We start from the raw sequence: 19,062 nt of genomic DNA on the forward strand, positions 1-19,062 counted from the left end.
TTCTAAAACTGATAAGAATCAGATAAATATTTTTTTTTCTATGCAGCATAAAAATGAGAATAATTATAAAATATTTGATTTAAGATTAAAATTTTGTTAAATTTATAGTTTGTTAAAATTGTGAAGATATTTGGAACTCTTACAGATAAAGAGTATAATGTAAAACTTTTTTCAAAACTATAGGTTAATTCCTACAAAAAAGGAATATGATAATGAACAAAAAAGAAGCTGCAATTAGAAAAGTAGATTCAATGTAATATGTTATTTTTAAAAATTAGAGAGAAGCAAAAAATTTATATTAATGGCTAATGAAACTGAAATTTTGTCTACTAAAAATAAAAGCCATTATTGAAGGATTCTGATTCTATTGTTGAATTTCAGATTAACTTGCACCTTATAGTAAAACATTTTATAGAAGAATGGAGTGAAAAAGAATTAAATTAATTGAATATTTGGACAAAATAATTTATGAATTTTGAATAGCTTCAACTTCATCAAAATTTTCTGGGTCAAGAGAAACAATTTCTTTGTTAAAATAACTTTGAATTGCTAACATTTGTTCCATACTTTTTTGAGAATCAATAAAATTTATTGCAATACCAAATTTACCAAATCTTCCTGTTCTACCAATACGATGATAATAAACATCAAAATCAGGATCTCCTTTATTATCTAATGGTAAATCATAATTTATAACTAAAGTAACTTGAGGAAAATCTAATCCTCTAGCAGCAACATTTGTTGTAACAAGAACTCTTGCTTTCTCATCACGGAAATCTTTAACGGTATTAATACGTTGTTGAGATGTTAAATTTCCATGTAAACGTAATACTTTTCTTCCTCTTTCTTCTAATTTATATGTTATCCAATCTGAACTAGCTTTTGTATGAGTGAAAATTATTGTTGAAGCAATAGTTAAAGCTCCATATAAATTACATAAAGCCATATATTTATATTCTCTAGAATCACATTTTACATAATATTGTTTAATATTATCAAGAGCTAATAATTCTTTTTTAATACTATAAATATTAAAAAAATTAATTTTTTATTATATGGTATAAAATAAATTGTAACTTACGATAAAATAATAGCATTTGGTACAAGTGCAGTTGCTAATTTTTTAACATTCTCTTCAAATGTTGCAGAAAAAAGCATTGTTTGTACTTTTGGACTTTGAAATAAAATTTTTTTATGAATAAGAACAGACATAGTTTGATAACCTTGTGTAGATACCATAACATCAGCTTCATCTAATACAAAACATTTTATATTTGAAAGATTTAATCTTATGGGAATTTTAGTTATTAATTTATAAACAGTTCCTGGTGTTCCAATAACAATATGACTTTTAATTGATTCTGTAGGATGATTATCTTTGATGGCATAAAATATTTTAAGTCCTTCCATTTTTTTACCTAATGATGATACTACTTCACCTATTTGTTTGGCTAATTCTAATGTTGGTGCCATACATATACATTGTGGTTCCATGTCAGATATATTAATTTTATGAAGCATTGTTAAAACAAATGTTGCTGTTTTTCCTGTTCCACTTTGTGATTGTGCTATAAGATCATAAGGAGGTTCTTGTAATAATAATGGTAATGCAGTTCCTTGAATATTAGAAGGCATTAAATAATTTATTTCAGGAAGTCGATCAAGTAATTCTTTTTTTCTAAAATAAATATATTTTGTTAATAGATTAACAAAATAATAAAATTAGTTAAATTTAAAAATATTTTCTTCTTACAATCTTAATGAATAAAAACTATCTGCTGAGTATAATGGTGAATCAGGATTTTGTTGTTGACTTAAAACTTCAACAGTACCTTTTTTTAATTCTTCCAGTCGACTGTTTAAAATTTTATTTAAAAGTGAAATTTCTTCTTTTGGTATATCTTTAAAAAAATATTTAATTTTTTTTTTTTAATAAATATAATAATTTTAAAATATAAACCAACCTTTTTCAACTTCATTTTCATCTTCCATAATTAGATATATTAAAAATAATTTTATGAAAAATTATAGTAAAATTATAAATGATTTGAAAAGAATTTGACACGATGTCAATTTGTATAAATATATAATAAAAGAATTGATCGACCACGACCTGTCGTTTTGTTGTACATATAGATGGTGATTATTATAAACATTTCCGCTACTAAGTTGATTAATAGTCAAAGTAGTTTCTTTATCTTTTAACTTATTACAATTAGAAATTTATCATCTATATGTCTTTGTTATCATTTATAGTTATTTAATTAAACTTATATAATTCATAATTACTATATAATATATAGTAAATTTTATTAAATATCTATTATCTATTTTATTATTTACATATTTTTTTTTAATGCCATTGAAAATATAAAATTGGTATGGATGATTCTATTAAATTATTATTTTATAATCAGAGAAAATATTTTTTTTTAAAATATATCAATATTTACATATTAAATTTAAATATTTATGTAAGTAAAGAATATTTATAAAATTTATTTGTCTTTATACTCTTAAAATTGAATCAAAAATTTTTATTTATCATTTGTTAATTTAACTTAATTAGAATAAAAAAAAATTTATTTAAAATGAAAACGTGTAAATTTTTGATTTTAATGATGTTTTTTATTTTTATATATAATTTTTTCTTATATTTTACAGAAATGTAAGAATGCTGAAAAATTGTTTAAATAAATTCTTATCTTTTAACAGTACTAAAAGGCAAGTTAAATTTAGATTTCCTTTTAAGATTATAACATCATCCTATAAGTTATCTTTTGAATTATTTTTTAATTCATAATCTTTATATTTAATTTTTTTTTTTATAAATGATTTCATGCCGTTAAATTATCAATAATCGTAAAATTACACGTATTTATCTTGATTATTTTTATCAGTTAATGATATCAAAAATTAATTTGCAATTTTTATTTTATACTCTCCTATCATAGTGATAATTTTAGAAAAAGTCTGTTATTTAATAACTTGCGCGTGATATAATGGAGGAAAGTATTAAGCTATACTTAGTTAAATAATGGTATAATGAATGTATATATATCTACTTTAGGAAGGAGTTTCCCAAAACTTTTTTTATAATAAATATACCACCACCTCTTATTGCATCATTCTTTCCTCTTTTTATTATTAAATAGTAATGTATGTATAGACATAGAATATATAGTTAAAAGAAATATATTTTTATAATACAGATTTAAATATTTTATTTCGTTTTATTAATAGTTTTAAAATCTTTATGTTTCTTATCTTCAATTTTTTTTTTTTATCATATATACATTTAATAATATAATTTCTTGATATTATATTATTAAATATCTACTTGTATCATTTCAACGACATTCGAGGCATATATTTAAATATTTTTCACTCTTGATGCTCCACCCTGTTTGGACAAGTTATATCTATTATTTTATAATGAAGGAGTGATTAAAAGTTGTCTTTGTTAAATTTGTACATAAATTTTAGCTATTACTAATGAGGCGTGGAATTGATACTAAACTATTTAATAGAAGGATACAACATTAAATCTTAATATCTTTTAATTTATTATTTTATTTCTAAACATTATATAATTATATTATTTAAAAAAAAAATTTTAAATATTTATAAATTTATTCTTTAATTTTTAGGTTACAATTTCTCATAACACATTATAGTATGTCTTTTGAAGGATTTGGTACTGCTGCTATTCATGTTGGTCAAGAACCAGAAAAATGGGATATGATGCAAGTTGTACCACCAATTTCTCTTTCATCAACTTTTAAACAACCAAGACCTGCTGAACCTAAAGGACATGACTATTCAAGAGCTGGTAACCCAACTAGGGATGTTCTTCAAGAATGCCTTGCTGCACTTGAAGGAGCAAAAAAATGTTACACATTTGCTTCTGGACTTGGAGCTACTATGTCATTAGCTAATATTCTTAAATCTGGTGATCATATTATATGTTCAGATGATGTATATGGAGGTTAGTTAAAACATATTATATTATATTTTTAATTAAAATAAATATTTTTATAGGTACTAATAGATATTTTAAAAGAGTATCTGTACCAAAACATGGAATTGAACTTTCAATGGTTGATTTAACAAATTATGATGAACTCAAAAATTCATTTAAAGAGAATACAAGAATGGTATGGTTTGAATCACCATCTAATCCATGTCTTAAAGTTGTTGATATTGCTGAAGTTGTTAAAGTAGTTAAAGCTTTCAACAAAGATATTATTGTTGTTGTTGATTCTACTTTCCTTACACCATATTTTCAAAGACCACTTTCACTTGGAGCTGATGTTGTTATTCATTCAATTACAAAATATTTAAATGGTCATTCTGATGTTGTTATGGGATGTGTTATGACAAATGATGATAAGATTGCAGAACATCTTTTCTTTATGCAACTTGCTGTTGGAGCTGTTCCATCACCATTTGATTGTTTCCTTGTTAATAGAGGTCTCAAAACTCTTCATCTTAGAATGAAATGTCATCAAGAAAATGGATTGGCTGTTGCTAGATATTTAGAATCTGATCCAAGAGTAAGAAGAGTTCTTTATCCTGCTCTTCCTTCTCATCCACAACATGAAATTCATAAAAAACAAACAACTGGAATGTCTGGAATGCTTAGTTTTTATTTAAAAGGAGGACTTGTTGAATCGAAGAAATTTTTAGAAGCACTTAAAATATTTACATTAGCAGAATCTCTTGGAGGATATGAAAGTTTAGCTGAGTTACCAGTTATCATGACACATGCTTCTGTACCAGAAGAAGAACGTAATAAACTTGGAATTGATGAATCACTTATTAGACTTTCAGTTGGTTGTGAAGATGTTGAAGATTTAATTAAAGATCTTGATAATGCTCTTACTGCTGCCTTATCATGTTAAATTGTTTTTATTTTAAAAAAAAATTAAAAGATTAATTACTTTATCATAAAATAATTTGTTAGCTTTATTATATTTAATCACTATAAGTTTAAAAATATTAAATATAAAATTATTCACTACGATACACTGTACTACCATTTTTTTTTTCTTTAAAAATTCATTAAATGATAAAAATTTTCTTTTAATATTTTAGCTGATAATTTAATAATATTATTTTACTTTTATGTATTACTTTATCTATTTTTATGATAAATAGAAATTCAATTTTATAATAATTTTACATATAATTTAATAAATAAATTTTTTTTACATATTTATATTTTATATTATTTATTTTATTTAGCAGTATCATTATTTATATCTATTATTTTTTATTATGCAAAAACGTGAAGAAACAGTTAATAATTCTTATGCTAATGTTGATACATGGAAGATTATGTTTGATTTATATATGTATATGAAGAATAGAGATTGGGTTGAGGTTGTTGAAGAAGAACGAGAACGTGAAATACTTCAACGTAAAAATTATATTTCTCTCCAAAATATAAAACAGAAAGATTACAATTCTGAAAAGAATTATAAAGTTCCAAAACATTCATATCAAACACCAAATAAATCTTGTAACAATAAAAAACGTGATGTATCAGGTAGAACTTTAAGAAAACAACGTAATAATGTAAAATCTAAACCATTAAATGAATGTAAAATATATACAAATCAAAGACCAGAATTTTCATCGAAATCTGCTGAGAAAGCAAATAATAAAAATAATTAAAGATTTAAAAATATCTGATAATATATAATTGCATCAATAAATGATAACTATATTAATAAGCAAATTATTATTTAGATAACAATAATATAAAAAAAAAATATATATATTTTAACATTAACATTTTAATTTTTTTAATATTTATGGATAAAAGTAATAAAAAAAATTATAAAAATATATATATATTTAAAATTTTATTTTTACTACAATCTTTCCACGTGATTTAATGAGAAAGTTACAGTTTAGAGAATGTATATCAACAAAAATTCCATTAGTAGATGATTTTTTAAATATTTTAGGATTAAATTTCGGAAATCCTAGTATTGAAATTTGAAGAGATTTTATATTTTTAACATTAAAACTTTTTAAATGCAATATCATATTATTTGGTATTTGAAGAATAAAAGCAAATATTGTGTTAACATTTTGATTTCTAAAATACATCATTCTTGGTGAAGGAAGTTTTTTTAATGTATACCAAATTGAATGATCAGATGAATCATTTTGATAAATCCAAGGTGTTGTATTAAATATAGCTTCTTCATTAGTATGAACCCATTTACCTAAATTTCTCAATCTTTCTTCAAATATTGGGCTTATTCTTCCATTACTGTCCGGTCCAATATTTAAAAGAAAATTACCTCCACAACTTATTGTCCTTACAAATGAATCTATAATTTCTTCAATAGTGTGAACATCTTTACTATCAATATCTCTTCTGTATCCCCAACTTTTTTTATCTAATGTCATGCAATTTTCCCATTTTTTTTTAATTAAAAATCCCGGATCATAGTTATCTGAATATGTCATAAAACCACCATGATGTCCAATATCTCCAGCTCCCCATCTATCATTTACAATAACATCATCTTTTATGGGACTTTCATTATATAGATATGCCAGAAATTCTTTACTTTTCCAATATTCATCATCTTTTGACCATTCTCCATCAGACCATATAATCTTTGGTTTATAATTATTAGTAATTTCCAATAATTGGGGATATGATATTTGATCTACAAAAAATGTTGTATTTAATTTTAAATCTTCGAGAAATAATGGATGAAACCAATCCATTAATGAAAAATAAAGACCAAAAGTAATATTCTCATTCTCCATAGCTTCTTTTAGTTCTTTAACAATATCTCTTTTAGGACCAATATCAAATGAATTCCAACCAAAAGATGTTTTTGATGGCCACATTGTAAAACCTTCATGATGTTTACTGGTAAAGACAAAATATTTTGCTCCAGAACTTTTAACAATTGAAGCAAAATTAGTAGGATTAAAATTTTTTGCTGTAAATGATTTACCAAAATCGAAATACGTTATATCTTTAGAATAAGTATCATTCATATATTTTATAACAGATGGATCTGGATTATTACCTTTCCAATGATACCATAACCATTCTGATTGATATGCTGGAACTGAATAAACTCCCCAATGCATAAAAATACCAAATTTTGATTCATCATACCATGAAGGTAATGGACGACTATCTAATGATTCCCAATTAGGCTACAAAAAAGTCTAGTTACATCTTTATCAACTCAAAATCTTACTTCATATTGGGATATAATTAAATCTATCAATAAAAATATATAAAGAAAAATCATTTGAAAAAGAAAAATATCAAATAATGAAAATAAGAATGAATGTATAACTTTAAATATAATATCATAAAAAAGATGCTTTAAACTAATAACAAAAGTTAAATGAGATTATAAAATAAATATATCTTCAACGAATTTATCATAAAACAAGCTTAACAACAACAAATAATTTTAAACAAATGAGCTGAGAATTTATTGTTGTTCAGTAGGCATGCTGCGAATGATATCTGAATCTCCTTGGTCAATAACAGCAAGAGTACAAACACGGAAATATTTACCGCAAGCTGTACCTAATTCAATGTTATTTCCGTTATACTCATGAACTCCAGTCTTTGAAAGCATAGCATAATATTCAATCTCAGATTTTCTATAAAAATAATTCTCTATAGTCTTATAAATAAAAAACTACCTGATAGATGGAGTGTTATTAGCCAAAATAACCAATTTAGCTTTACCGGAACGTAAACTCTTAAGAGTTTGTTTATATCCAAGACAATATTTTCCGGATTTCATGACCATACCCAAACGAGCATTGATATTGTCAGATGTCTTTTTAGATTTTTTAGGAGCCATTTTACGTGCAAAACCTGAAAAAACAAAAATAATTCATTAAACAAAATGTATTTTCATAAAAATGTAGAACTTTTCAAATAAACAATGATAAATACAAAAAAAATAATTTTTCTATAATTTATTGGATAGAAAAAATCGTTTTAATTTAATTGAATATATAATAAAGCCTACTTCCAGAAGTTTAAAAACTCAAAAAAGATGCGTCTCTCCAAAATAAGTTGTATTAAGACAAATCCCACTAGCCACCCTGCACATCACAACTGAAATAGAATATTGGTATAGTATTTATTTATAAAATAACAAGTAAATAAATCAACAACTAGAAAATTTTTTATAAAATGTAAACTAAATATATCAATATATATATTGTCAATTTTATAATGTGCTCAATATTTGTACTAAATCTTTATGTTTTTCTTTTTTATGGTAATTATCTCTCTTTAACTTTTTATATTCAGAAGATTTGAAAATATTAGGATCTATATCCTCTCGGGGGATATGTTTTTCAAAGGCACTTTTCCAATCACCTCTATTTTCTTGAACTTCTTTTAAAATTCTAAATATATGATTAAATTTTAAAGTTGCACCTTTTTTATAATATTGTAAATATTTATGTATTGGTAAACAATAAGGTTGGGCATCTGCTTTACAAGCCATAGAAAGTGACTCATTCTTATTATCAAGATTAAAATTTATAACGTAATAATCAGCATCTAATGGTCCATCTATGTGATTTTTAGCCTTTGATGAGATATAAACTGCTTCCTTATTTCTAGGTATATATTCATGAGGTTGACTATTAACAATATTTGGTAACGCAATTTGTTCTGGATGTTTTCTTAGAAATTTATCAATTTGTTTTTGTAAAGAATTCAAAATATCTAAATTTTTATCGTAACCAACCACACTTAATTCCCATGGATTTGACGATTCTATGTTTTCTATTAATAAGTCTCCTAGATGACATAAAGTCTCAATACTATGACGAACTAAACTTTGCTTAAATGTATAAGAAAAATCAAATAAAACCTTAGGATTTTCATTTAATATCATGCTAGAGGACAATCTGGCCCCATAGAAAAGTTTGGTTCTATCTTTATAATGAAAAAGATCATTTTTAGGATATTCCATTTCTTCTTTTTTCTCATCATCTAAAGAAAGTCTTTCTAGACTATATGCAAGTTCTTCTATATTATCATGATTTATAATAAGTCTAAAATATCAAATATATTTGTTTTTGTTATACTTACTCTAGTGCTTTAAATTTATCAACATTTTTTAGAAAATAAGGCGACATATACTCATAAAGCTAAAATATTTCTTTTATTATAAATTGAAGTCCAAGTAACCTACAGTAACACGGTCAATTAATTTTTTTGTTTGTTTTTCAGAAATATTTTTTATTTTAGCGTTTTTTCCAATGCAGGCAATAATTTTATTAAGATTTGAAGAATGTTTCATATTTTATGGAGTGTTAATTCTATGGAATGTAAACACTACTCCAATAAAATTTTTGATTTAAAAAAATTAGTACTGTATTGTTTTGTTTTTTAAAATATAATTTATAAATATTTTTTGATAAGTAATAAAAGAAGATAAACAATTTATTAAATAAAAAAAATAAAATGTATAATAGCAAAATACAAAAACTAAGTGAAAATTCCAAGTATACAAAACAATTTTATTTTTAAAGGCAAGAAAATAGTTTTTTTTTTGTTTTTTAAAGGAATTTCTAATAACATTTAATTATGTTCTTTAGACAATAATCTTACTTCCTCTAAATTTTTATCTTCTTCTTCATCATCTGAATTTATATCTTCCATGTCATATGATAAATGAGGTTCATCGTCTTCATCTTCTTCTCCAGAGTCAAATTTTAGTAGATTAGAGCCATTATCACTTTTATTACTATCTATTTCATCTTCCTCATTAATTATTTCATTTCTAACACTTTTAACAGACATAGGTCCCCTGCTGAATTCTTTATAAGATTCTGCAGTTGGTGACGTTGGAGCTGTAAATGATGGTGTTGTATATAATTCATCATAAACTTCAGCAGTTAAGCTTTGTGCTTTGATTAATTTTTTTACCTTCACAGCTTGAACAGCAGCACTTTCGGGTGCTTCTTCATTTATCATTTGTTGTTTTGCAACATTTATTCGATCTTTAACTTCTTGTGTTGCAGCAGCTATACTCATACTATTTAAAACTTTTCTTCTTGTTGCTTTACGCAATGTTTCTACTAATAATTTGAACATTCCCCAATCTCCTATTGGAATATTCATTTCTTTTTGAAGTTCATCTAAGTTAAAGTTTAATAAAACAATTCCAGATAAATTGAGATCATAAACTTTTTTACTAATATTTTTTATTCGATCATCTGGTAATTGAAGCTGTTCAACAAAACTAACTACTTCACTACATCCCATCTTTGTTAATACTGTTTCCTGTTTATTCCAATAATCTTTATCTTTAAGTAAACTTTGTGTTGTTAGATTAAATAGTATTTCAGCAAGATTAAATTCTGTTAAGTTGTCATCATTATCTGAGATAAATTCAACAGTAACTAATTTTTTAAGATATGGATCAAAATTACAAGAGCATGGTATAAATAATCTTATTTTTCCAGCAGTTAAAGGTTCTATTAATTGAGAAGATTTTTTTAAAACTTTTTCAAAATTTTTTTGACTTTTATCTAATTTTGCTAATGGATGTTTAACAGGAATACGATGGCGCAATTTTAAAAATATATCATACAATGTAACATTTTCTGCTGAAGAAGAAACTCCTTTCTCCAACAACCAAGCCATTCTAAATGGCCATTGTTCTATAAGACCTATCCACACACTAAGAGTAACCCAAGAAAAATCTACATCAAATGATCTTAATAATCTTCCTGATAATTGTGTTGAATTACTAATTCTTCTTAAACTATTTGGATTAATATTTGAAAAATAATCATCGTTATATAAAAATTTTCCAGCATTTTGGTGATTATCATTTTGAAGAGTAAAATTTTTCCTTGACATATTTTCTGTATCCCTTATTGTAAGAGACATTCTACTTCCTGATAAAGTATCTCTCCTTGTTATTGTTTCACTTACCCATTCACCTTTTTCTGCTTTTGCTTTAATATCTTTTATCATTTTTCTAATATTCTGATTATGAATGTAAAATGGAAGCGTTACAATATTTTTAACATAATCATGTCCTGTTCTATCAACTCCAGCTCTCGTTGTTTTGATTGTTTCTGCTGCAGCTCTTACAATAACATGTCTATCAACAGCTAATATTAAGACAAACGGTGATTTTGGTTCTGTACCAAATAATAATGTTAAAGTATCAAGCATTTTTACAATTTTTTCACGTTCATTATTTTCCATACCATCAACCATTACTACTAATCTTGTTTGACTATTTGTGAATGAATCTAATGCAAGAACAGCACTAGACATTTTTCTAACTTCATTCTGCATTTTATGTATTAATGTCTCAAATGGTATTTCTGGAGCCATTTTATTTAATTTTTGCATTCTTCTATGTCCACTATTAAGAATAACATGATAAAAAATAACATAAATTGGGTAAATAGAAAAAAGTAAAAATAGAATTATAAAAACACCAGAAATAATAAAATTTGATTCTGATGGTTCTAATTCGGTTTCCATTTCCAAAAAACCTTTTGTAGCAAATATACATCCTAATCCTAGAAAAATATAAGTAAAAATTGATGTTATAAGAATTGGTACTCCACAATATCTTCTATATTTGGGTTGTTTTTCTAACCTAAATGTTGGAGAGATCCCCATAATCAATCGAACAGCTAAAGAACCATAATGATCTTCAATTGCTTCATATAACGTTTTTAGAATAACTGTAAACGATTGATGTCCACCAACTGATGACAATTTATGATCATCAGCAAATAGGAAACATACAGGAGATGCAATTAATTCTTTGTGACTTCTTTCAGGTGAATTTAATGATAAAACTTCTACAACGAGTCTTAGTCTTCTCAAAAATTTTGCTACACTTTTTTGGAGATGCTTTACTGACTTCCAATATGTTTTTTTTGTACAATAGTACAGTAACAAATATGATAATATAATTATTATATAGACCGTAATTATACAAATTGCTGTTATATTAACAACTTTTTGACTTCCTGATATTGACGCTAAAGTAGTTCCAACGACACAAAAAATTGCAGTAAAAATTGCGGATGCTATGATAAAAACATAACTTAATGTTAATTCAACTGATTCAAGCCAATTTCGAGCAAAATATTTCATACTATCTCTCATTTTTGGTAATAATAATGATTTACCTGATCCCCACTTGGCAAAAAAACCAACAGTCATTGGTAAATTTTGTACTGGATCACAAAGAATATCTGCTAAAACATCACTATAAATATCATATCCAAGCATTGTATTAGCTTCAACTGAACCATCAATTTGTCCAAAAATTATAGGTATTACGGGTGCAGGATTACTTTGATCTAATGAATAAGGTGTTTCTCCAAGTTTATTAGGTCGATAAAGTAGTCGAGAATCAGCCGGATTTGTCAATAAAAGTTTTGTCAATCTTTGTGATCTTGCTTTTATAGCCAGATGTAGTGGATTATCATTATAATTATCATAACATGAAACTTTTGCACCAGCATTTAATAATAATTGTGTTATTGCAACATGTCTAGTTTTAACAGCTCTAAATAATGGTGTTTCTCCTTCATTATTTTTAACTTCTAAATTTGGTTTTTTTTCTAAAATCAAAGCTACCATATCAATATAACTTTTATCTATAGCTAAATGCAATGGTGTTCTATTTTCAGAATCTTTTGCATTAACATCAGCATATTTATCTAAAAGTAATCTGACAATATTAATATTTCCACTACGTATTGCTGATGCTAATATTGAATTTCCATATCTATCAACAAGATTAACAAAAGCTCCAGATTGAATAAGTAATTCAACAATATCAGCATATCCTTCTCTAGCTGCAGTTGCCAATGCTGATTGTCCATTTAAATCACAAACATTGACGTTTGGATCATGAGCTAATAATTTTTCTACAACGTTTACAAAATTTCCCTTTGTTGCTAACATTAATGCTGTAGATCCGTGCATACCAACAGCATCTAATTCACATCCATTTGACAATAATTTTTCTACAATATTCAAAAATCCTTTCCTAGAAGCCCATATAAGTGGTGTTGAACCAAATTTATCACATGCATTAGTTGAACCACCATATTTTAAGAGACTGTTTGCAACTTCTTCAAATCCTCTACCAGCAGCTAAAATTAAGGGAGTCAAACCATCTTCTTCATCAACAGTGTTTGGATGTGCTTTATTTTCTAACAATAGATTAACAGTATCAGGATGATTATTATATACAGCCCACATCAATGGTGTCCATCCCATTAAATCACTTAAATCAACACTTGCACCATTTTGTATTAAAATATCACATATTTCTGTAAACCCATTTTGTGCGGCATTCAATAATGCACTCCAACCTTCATTGTCTGTCTCATCTACATCTGAATCTTCTACTAATTTCTTTACTATATCAATATGCCCAAAACGAGCTGCCACTATAAGTAATGTCTCACCATTCTAAAAAAAATTTAATTAAAAAATTGATTAAAATTTAATTAAAAAAAAAGGAAAAAAAAAACTAACAGAGTTTTTCAAGGATAAACAATGGCCTTTATGGAGACCCGCTAATTGATCAGATAATCCATCTTCTACAGCATGGAAAAATTCTATACCTTGCGAATGTGTTGTTCCTAAGGCAATATCAGCAAAGTTAGATAAAACACCAGAAAATGAAGTTACCGTTAATTGAGAATTATATTCCTGTAATGGTATAGTAACCTCATCTTTCTTAGGCATTTGTTATTTTAACCTAAAAAAAAATATATTTTTAATATTATTTATAAAAAAAAAAAAATTTTTTTTTTTAAATTAAATATAATACAAAAAAGCGCGAAAATAAAATAATAATAATAATATTAAAAATAATAATAAAAAGAATGTTATATAAAAATGTATTTTTTCAATAATGATTATTATAAATATACAAAATAATAACTTTTTAAAACATTATAAATTATAATATAATAATTTTTATAATCTTTTATAATAAAAAATAAAGAAAAATTTGATATTTTATAAAGAATATATAGTATACATAAAGAATTTTAATGATAAAACTTTTGAAATAAAATATTTAGTGATAACGTAATGATACCATATATATTTTGATAAGACTATAAGGTGAAATTATAAACTATCAAATAGTAATAGTTTAAGATTATACTAGATAAAAGTAATTGCATATAGTTGGGAAGCTGTATACTATGCTTAGAACTTAATCTGGATAGGATTTTATTTATTTTATCTTAAAATTTTAAGGAAAAAAAATATTTTATGAATAAAATTCTTTTTTTTTTTTAATATTTCTTATAATAGAAAATTTCAATATTTTTAGTATACATCAATGTTTTTGATTGACATTTTAAAGTATTAATATTTGAAATACTAATAAATAAAGATAAAAAAATGGACAAATAAGAAAAATTTTGAAAACAATTTTGGTAACAAAAAAGATTTTTTTAATTAAAAAAAATTTATGCATACTAATATTGTATACTAAATTAATACGAGATTATTAAATAACAATTTAGCAATTAAAGTGAGTATATGATGAAATATAATTATCAATAAGTTAATATTTTATTGCCACTTAACCAAGTATATTTACATAAATTATAAAAAAAAAAATAAATACATATATATATATTTGCATTTAATAAAAATGAAGCATAATATTAGAAAATGTTATACTACATATTTTTGAAATTTCATTCACATAATAATTTACATGCATTCTCCGATAGACAAATATTTAAGGCTCTGTCTACACATAACACAATAAATCATATCATAAATATTCTTGTAATTTTGACAAAATGTTTTTATTAAATATTTTCTTTTTTTTTTTTCGATGAAAATACTTTACCTTAAATTTTTAATGGATACATTAGTCACAGAAATATATATCACTGACATTTCATACATCTATTGATCATTGATAAATTTATTATCAAATTATTTTATAAACATTTTAAAGGAATAGTTGATATTTAAAGTATAATTATAATTTTTAAATGATATATCATAAAATGTTTTATTTATTTATAAATATTATATAAATATAAAAAAAAAGTTTCCTTTTACTTCATACATCTGTTTACTTTTATAGAAGAAATTACCTTACAAATCTTAAAATAGACATAATGGCATCAATTATAATTTTTCAATCAAAAAAATGTACTTCAAAACAATTAAATATAAATTTATATTTAATATACACATTATTTTATTCTTTTTATTTATTTTCAAATAAACCCTTTTAACAAGATATAGGAAGTATATAAATAAATCAAAAGGAAAAATAAGTTTAATTATAAAAAAAAATATTAAATTCGTAATAATCATTTAAACTTATTTATTACTATTCTATGATAATTTTATTTAATATCATAATATATTTTTCTTTGATTGTCTCTTTAATTGTTTTTAAAGATAATATTAATCTAAGAAATATTGTGTTAAACAACAAATAACATCAAAAAAGAATATTATAAAAAAAATCTACCATTTTCTTTTACTCTATTAACAATAAAATAATATAAAACAGAAAAAGTAATTTAGATACAGAATTGATAATTTTTTTTTAAAGATATAAAAAAAACAGTATTTTTCAGTGGGGTGTCATTTTAACAGATGAAAAATGATGTGTATAGAACAATTGAAAAGTAATTAACATGAGAAATGATTAAATATCTAAAATTAATATGTAAATGAAATTTCAAAAAGGGTGGAGTTTTAAGAAAAGATTTGGTACTGAGATTGATATAAGATTTATATTTTAATTTACCAAAAGTTTTATTTAAAAAAAATGCCAAAAGAACAATATATGTGCCAGTTATGTGCTAATCATGGTATTTTTAATCAACCTAAAAAAGGACATAAGCAAAAATGTTCTTTCAGAAATTGTTTGTATGTTTAATAATTATTATATTTCTTTTTATTATAACTTTTTGTATTTTTTTTAAAGATGTAATTCATGTGGTTTAAATACTAAGAGAAGAGCATTAGATCAAATTGAAAGAAAACTTCGTGTTAAAGAATCACTTTCACCTCCTATTTTGGAGAAGCAAACACCAATTATGCCAATAACTATTCCATATATTAAAAATCAGTTTAAAAAATCTTCAGATGTTACAACAAATGCTATTTCTAATACATCTCAATCTAATTTTGGTAAGTTTTATGTTTTTTTTTTTGATAAAGTATACAAAATACTATGATAAAGATCATAGGAATGTTCACTAGAAAGTAAAGAGAATATTAATTAATAAGATGAAAGTGTAGACACCTTTTGATAATAATTTGTAAAATAAAAATTTTAAAAGAATATCTTAATATACAATAAACATCTATGTGTAATTTGACATATTGGAGGTCTTTAATTATCTTTCTTTAAGTTTAGTAATAATTATTTAATTATTACATCAAATAAATTTTCTACCAACAAATTGAAATGTACTATAATAATAAGATATTTTTAAATAAAAAAGCTATATTTTAAAATATGTATTTTTAAGTAATAAGAGTTTAAAAAAATTATTTTTTAGTATCATTACAATCAACTAATACACCATCAATGATAAATTTACCAGTTTCTTTACCTCCAACAATACCAATATTTTCACAAGTTACTATGAAATCAAATTTATCTTTATCTAAACAACAATTAGATGAAAAAAAAAATGATAATCAAAATAACAACTTAATAAAAAGTAACCAACAATTATGTATATTGACAAAAAAAAATGGTATAGAAAAAATTGATAAAGGAAAACGATCTATTTTTCATTCTGTAGAGATGTTAGCAAAAGAAGAAACATAAATAAAATAATTAATTATAAAATTTTTTTTTTTATTTTAAATTCCCAAACATTAATATTATAATTATATATTACTTCATACTTTTATTTATAATATTATATTAGTTGATGAGTATATTTCTCCCTCAATAAATCTTCTTTTTTGTTCTACAAGTTGAATTCCTTCATCTCTCTTATTTATTTCATTATTATTTTTATCTTTTTTAGGTTTTGGTAAATTTATTATAACAAATAAAAATATTGTTATTTCAAGTATTACATAAAATATATATAAATTTGAACCAAACCATTCAAATAATTGAAGATAGGTAAATTGTTGTACAACTAATAAAATATTATATATTACTGTTATTGCTTGACCCATAGCATCTTTTGCTTTATTTGGTGTCATATCTGTCATTAAAATTGTTGACATCATACTTCTTCCTATACCAATTGATGCACGATCTGATAATAATGCTACAACACATAATATTAATGGTACCATTGATTCTTTATCATATGAAATTATATATTCAGCTCCAAGTATACAACAATATGTAAAAATTATTACACTTCCATAAAATGTTATTATTTTTTTTTGTCCAACATGTTTAAAAACCCATGGAGCTCCAATAGATGTTGTTATACCAATAATTTGAAATGACATATGAAGCCATGTACTTGTACTTATAGAAGCACCATATCTCATATAAATAATTTGAAGAAATGGTCTAACTAAAATATAAAAAGATATTGATGTCATTGCTGTAACTCCTAAAAGTAATAACATAACTTTACATAAATGTTTATCTTTACAAATTTGCCATATTGACATTCTTTCATCATCAACTTGTTGTTTCATTTCTTTATCATATGAATTAAAAAATTCTTCTACATTAACATTTTTACCAAGATAATATTTTAATGATTTTTCTGATTCTATTGGATTTTTATAATTTATATACAATTCTTTTGGTGATTCAGGTGTTTTCCATGTATAGATAAGATAAATTGTTGATACAACACTACCTAAAATATACAAATATACCCATCTTTCTTCATTACCAAATATATTATCATGAGCCAATGGTGTTAGTAACATTCCAACAACTGTATAGTATGTTATTAAATTTAATAATACTGTATCTTTATATTTTTCACCACTACATTCAGCTAAAAATATATTTTCAGTTATACCAAAAAACATTGATCCACCTAATAATATTCTTGAAATTATAGCTAATTGATAAAAATTCCATAATTTAGCCAATAACATTGATAAAAAACTTAATTGAACAGTTATATGACGTACACGAATAAAAGTATCTAAACTTCCAAACCATTTTATTAAATAAACATATATTGCACCAATTAAAAAATTTCCAATAATATCAGCAGAAGAAAAAAATGAGAATGCTGTATTAACAAAAGTATCATTATCATCTCCATATTGTTCTTTTATTGAATTTTTAAAAAATTGAAACATAAAAACTGAATATATACCAATATTTATACATATAACATCACCTATAGATCCAATAGTACCATGTACACAAGCATCAACAAATAATCTCCATGGCCATCTTTTAAAAAATTTTAATGCCATTATTATTATTATTATTAATTTTTAATTACTTATATATAATTTATTTAAGTATTTATATAAAAATAATATCTATTATATTATAGAAAATTTAATAATATGGTACAATAAGATGTTATAGTATAATATGGTAAATTTATAAATTAAAAATGAAATATTATTAATAAAATTATAAAATATATTTCTTTTTATGTATCAATCATACCTTTATGATACCCTTTTTGGAGACAAAAAGATTTTTTTTACTAATTTTTTGTAATCAACATTATATCAAGTATTATTTTATATATATATATAATTTTTCTAACACCTTACGGCGCCATTTAAAAATTAATAATTAGTTCTATCATAAAAAATTTAATTTTATTTAGATAAAACTTTTGTACCTTATATTCAGATGTATCAAAGATGGTAATTTCATAAATGTTATAATTTAATGCCTATATTATTTGATAATAATATTATAGATGTCATTTATTTATTGCAAAATATAAATATAATGTCAGTCAATGATACCAATAATATATTAAATGATCAAATATATAATTACTTAAATGTTACATTTTCATTTATTTTCCAATCATTAAATTCTTTTAATACTACATCCTGTTTAATTTATAATTTTA

General features: G+C 23.6%; 9 protein-coding genes across 9 annotated transcripts; 3 read left to right on the plus strand and 6 right to left on the minus strand.

The window, feature by feature from the left end:
* Positions 1 to 466: 466 nt before the first annotated feature.
* On the minus strand, positions 467 to 1,992 carry SRAE_1000016300 (Dead box protein 80; the record flags this gene model as incomplete). Its single annotated transcript, XM_024646964.1, has 4 exons — positions 467 to 1,022; positions 1,082 to 1,678; positions 1,754 to 1,901; positions 1,965 to 1,992. The coding sequence occupies 4 exons, from the start codon at positions 1,990 to 1,992 to the stop codon at positions 467 to 469; spliced, it is 1,329 nt and encodes a 442-aa protein (XP_024501089.1).
* A 682-nt stretch (positions 1,993 to 2,674) lies between these two features.
* On the plus strand, positions 2,675 to 4,904 carry SRAE_1000016400 (Cystathionine gamma-lyase; the record flags this gene model as incomplete). Its single annotated transcript, XM_024646965.1, has 3 exons — positions 2,675 to 2,724; positions 3,651 to 3,988; positions 4,042 to 4,904. The coding sequence occupies 3 exons, from the start codon at positions 2,675 to 2,677 to the stop codon at positions 4,902 to 4,904; spliced, it is 1,251 nt and encodes a 416-aa protein (XP_024501090.1).
* A 376-nt stretch (positions 4,905 to 5,280) lies between these two features.
* SRAE_1000016500 (Hypothetical protein) lies at positions 5,281 to 5,679 on the plus strand (the record flags this gene model as incomplete). Its single annotated transcript, XM_024646966.1, has 1 exon — positions 5,281 to 5,679. One exon carries the CDS (start codon positions 5,281 to 5,283, stop codon positions 5,677 to 5,679), a length of 399 nt encoding a protein of 132 aa, XP_024501091.1.
* Positions 5,680 to 5,862: 183 nt separating this feature from the next.
* SRAE_1000016600 (Putative alpha-L-fucosidase) lies at positions 5,863 to 7,295 on the minus strand (the record flags this gene model as incomplete). The annotated part of the gene is made up of 3 exons (XM_024646967.1): positions 5,863 to 7,010; positions 7,065 to 7,197; positions 7,242 to 7,295. The coding sequence occupies 3 exons, from the start codon at positions 7,293 to 7,295 to the stop codon at positions 5,863 to 5,865; spliced, it is 1,335 nt and encodes a 444-aa protein (XP_024501092.1).
* A 189-nt stretch (positions 7,296 to 7,484) lies between these two features.
* Positions 7,485 to 7,865, minus strand: SRAE_1000016700 (60S ribosomal protein L30; the record flags this gene model as incomplete). Its single annotated transcript, XM_024646968.1, has 2 exons — positions 7,485 to 7,659; positions 7,702 to 7,865. 2 exons carry the CDS (start codon positions 7,863 to 7,865, stop codon positions 7,485 to 7,487), a joined length of 339 nt encoding a protein of 112 aa, XP_024501093.1.
* Positions 7,866 to 8,240: 375 nt separating this feature from the next.
* SRAE_1000016800 (Hypothetical protein) lies at positions 8,241 to 9,326 on the minus strand (the record flags this gene model as incomplete). Its single annotated transcript, XM_024646969.1, has 3 exons — positions 8,241 to 9,078; positions 9,116 to 9,174; positions 9,219 to 9,326. 3 exons carry the CDS (start codon positions 9,324 to 9,326, stop codon positions 8,241 to 8,243), a joined length of 1,005 nt encoding a protein of 334 aa, XP_024501094.1.
* Positions 9,327 to 9,607: 281 nt separating this feature from the next.
* On the minus strand, positions 9,608 to 13,768 carry SRAE_1000016900 (Ankyrin repeat and KAP P-loop domain and Ankyrin repeat-containing domain-containing protein; the record flags this gene model as incomplete). Its single annotated transcript, XM_024646970.1, has 2 exons — positions 9,608 to 13,489; positions 13,556 to 13,768. The coding sequence occupies 2 exons, from the start codon at positions 13,766 to 13,768 to the stop codon at positions 9,608 to 9,610; spliced, it is 4,095 nt and encodes a 1,364-aa protein (XP_024501095.1).
* Positions 13,769 to 15,839: 2,071 nt separating this feature from the next.
* Positions 15,840 to 16,853, plus strand: SRAE_1000017000 (DM DNA-binding domain-containing protein; the record flags this gene model as incomplete). Its single annotated transcript, XM_024646971.1, has 3 exons — positions 15,840 to 15,940; positions 15,999 to 16,204; positions 16,579 to 16,853. The coding sequence occupies 3 exons, from the start codon at positions 15,840 to 15,842 to the stop codon at positions 16,851 to 16,853; spliced, it is 582 nt and encodes a 193-aa protein (XP_024501096.1).
* Positions 16,854 to 16,939: 86 nt separating this feature from the next.
* On the minus strand, positions 16,940 to 18,439 carry SRAE_1000017100 (Major facilitator superfamily domain, general substrate transporter-containing protein; the record flags this gene model as incomplete). The annotated part of the gene is made up of 1 exon (XM_024646972.1): positions 16,940 to 18,439. The coding sequence occupies one exon, from the start codon at positions 18,437 to 18,439 to the stop codon at positions 16,940 to 16,942; it is 1,500 nt and encodes a 499-aa protein (XP_024501097.1).
* Positions 18,440 to 19,062: the final 623 nt, after the last annotated feature.

Source organism: Strongyloides ratti, assembly GCF_001040885.1.
Source record: "Strongyloides ratti genome assembly S_ratti_ED321, chromosome : 1".
NCBI lineage: Eukaryota > Metazoa > Nematoda > Chromadorea > Rhabditida > Strongyloididae > Strongyloides > Strongyloides ratti.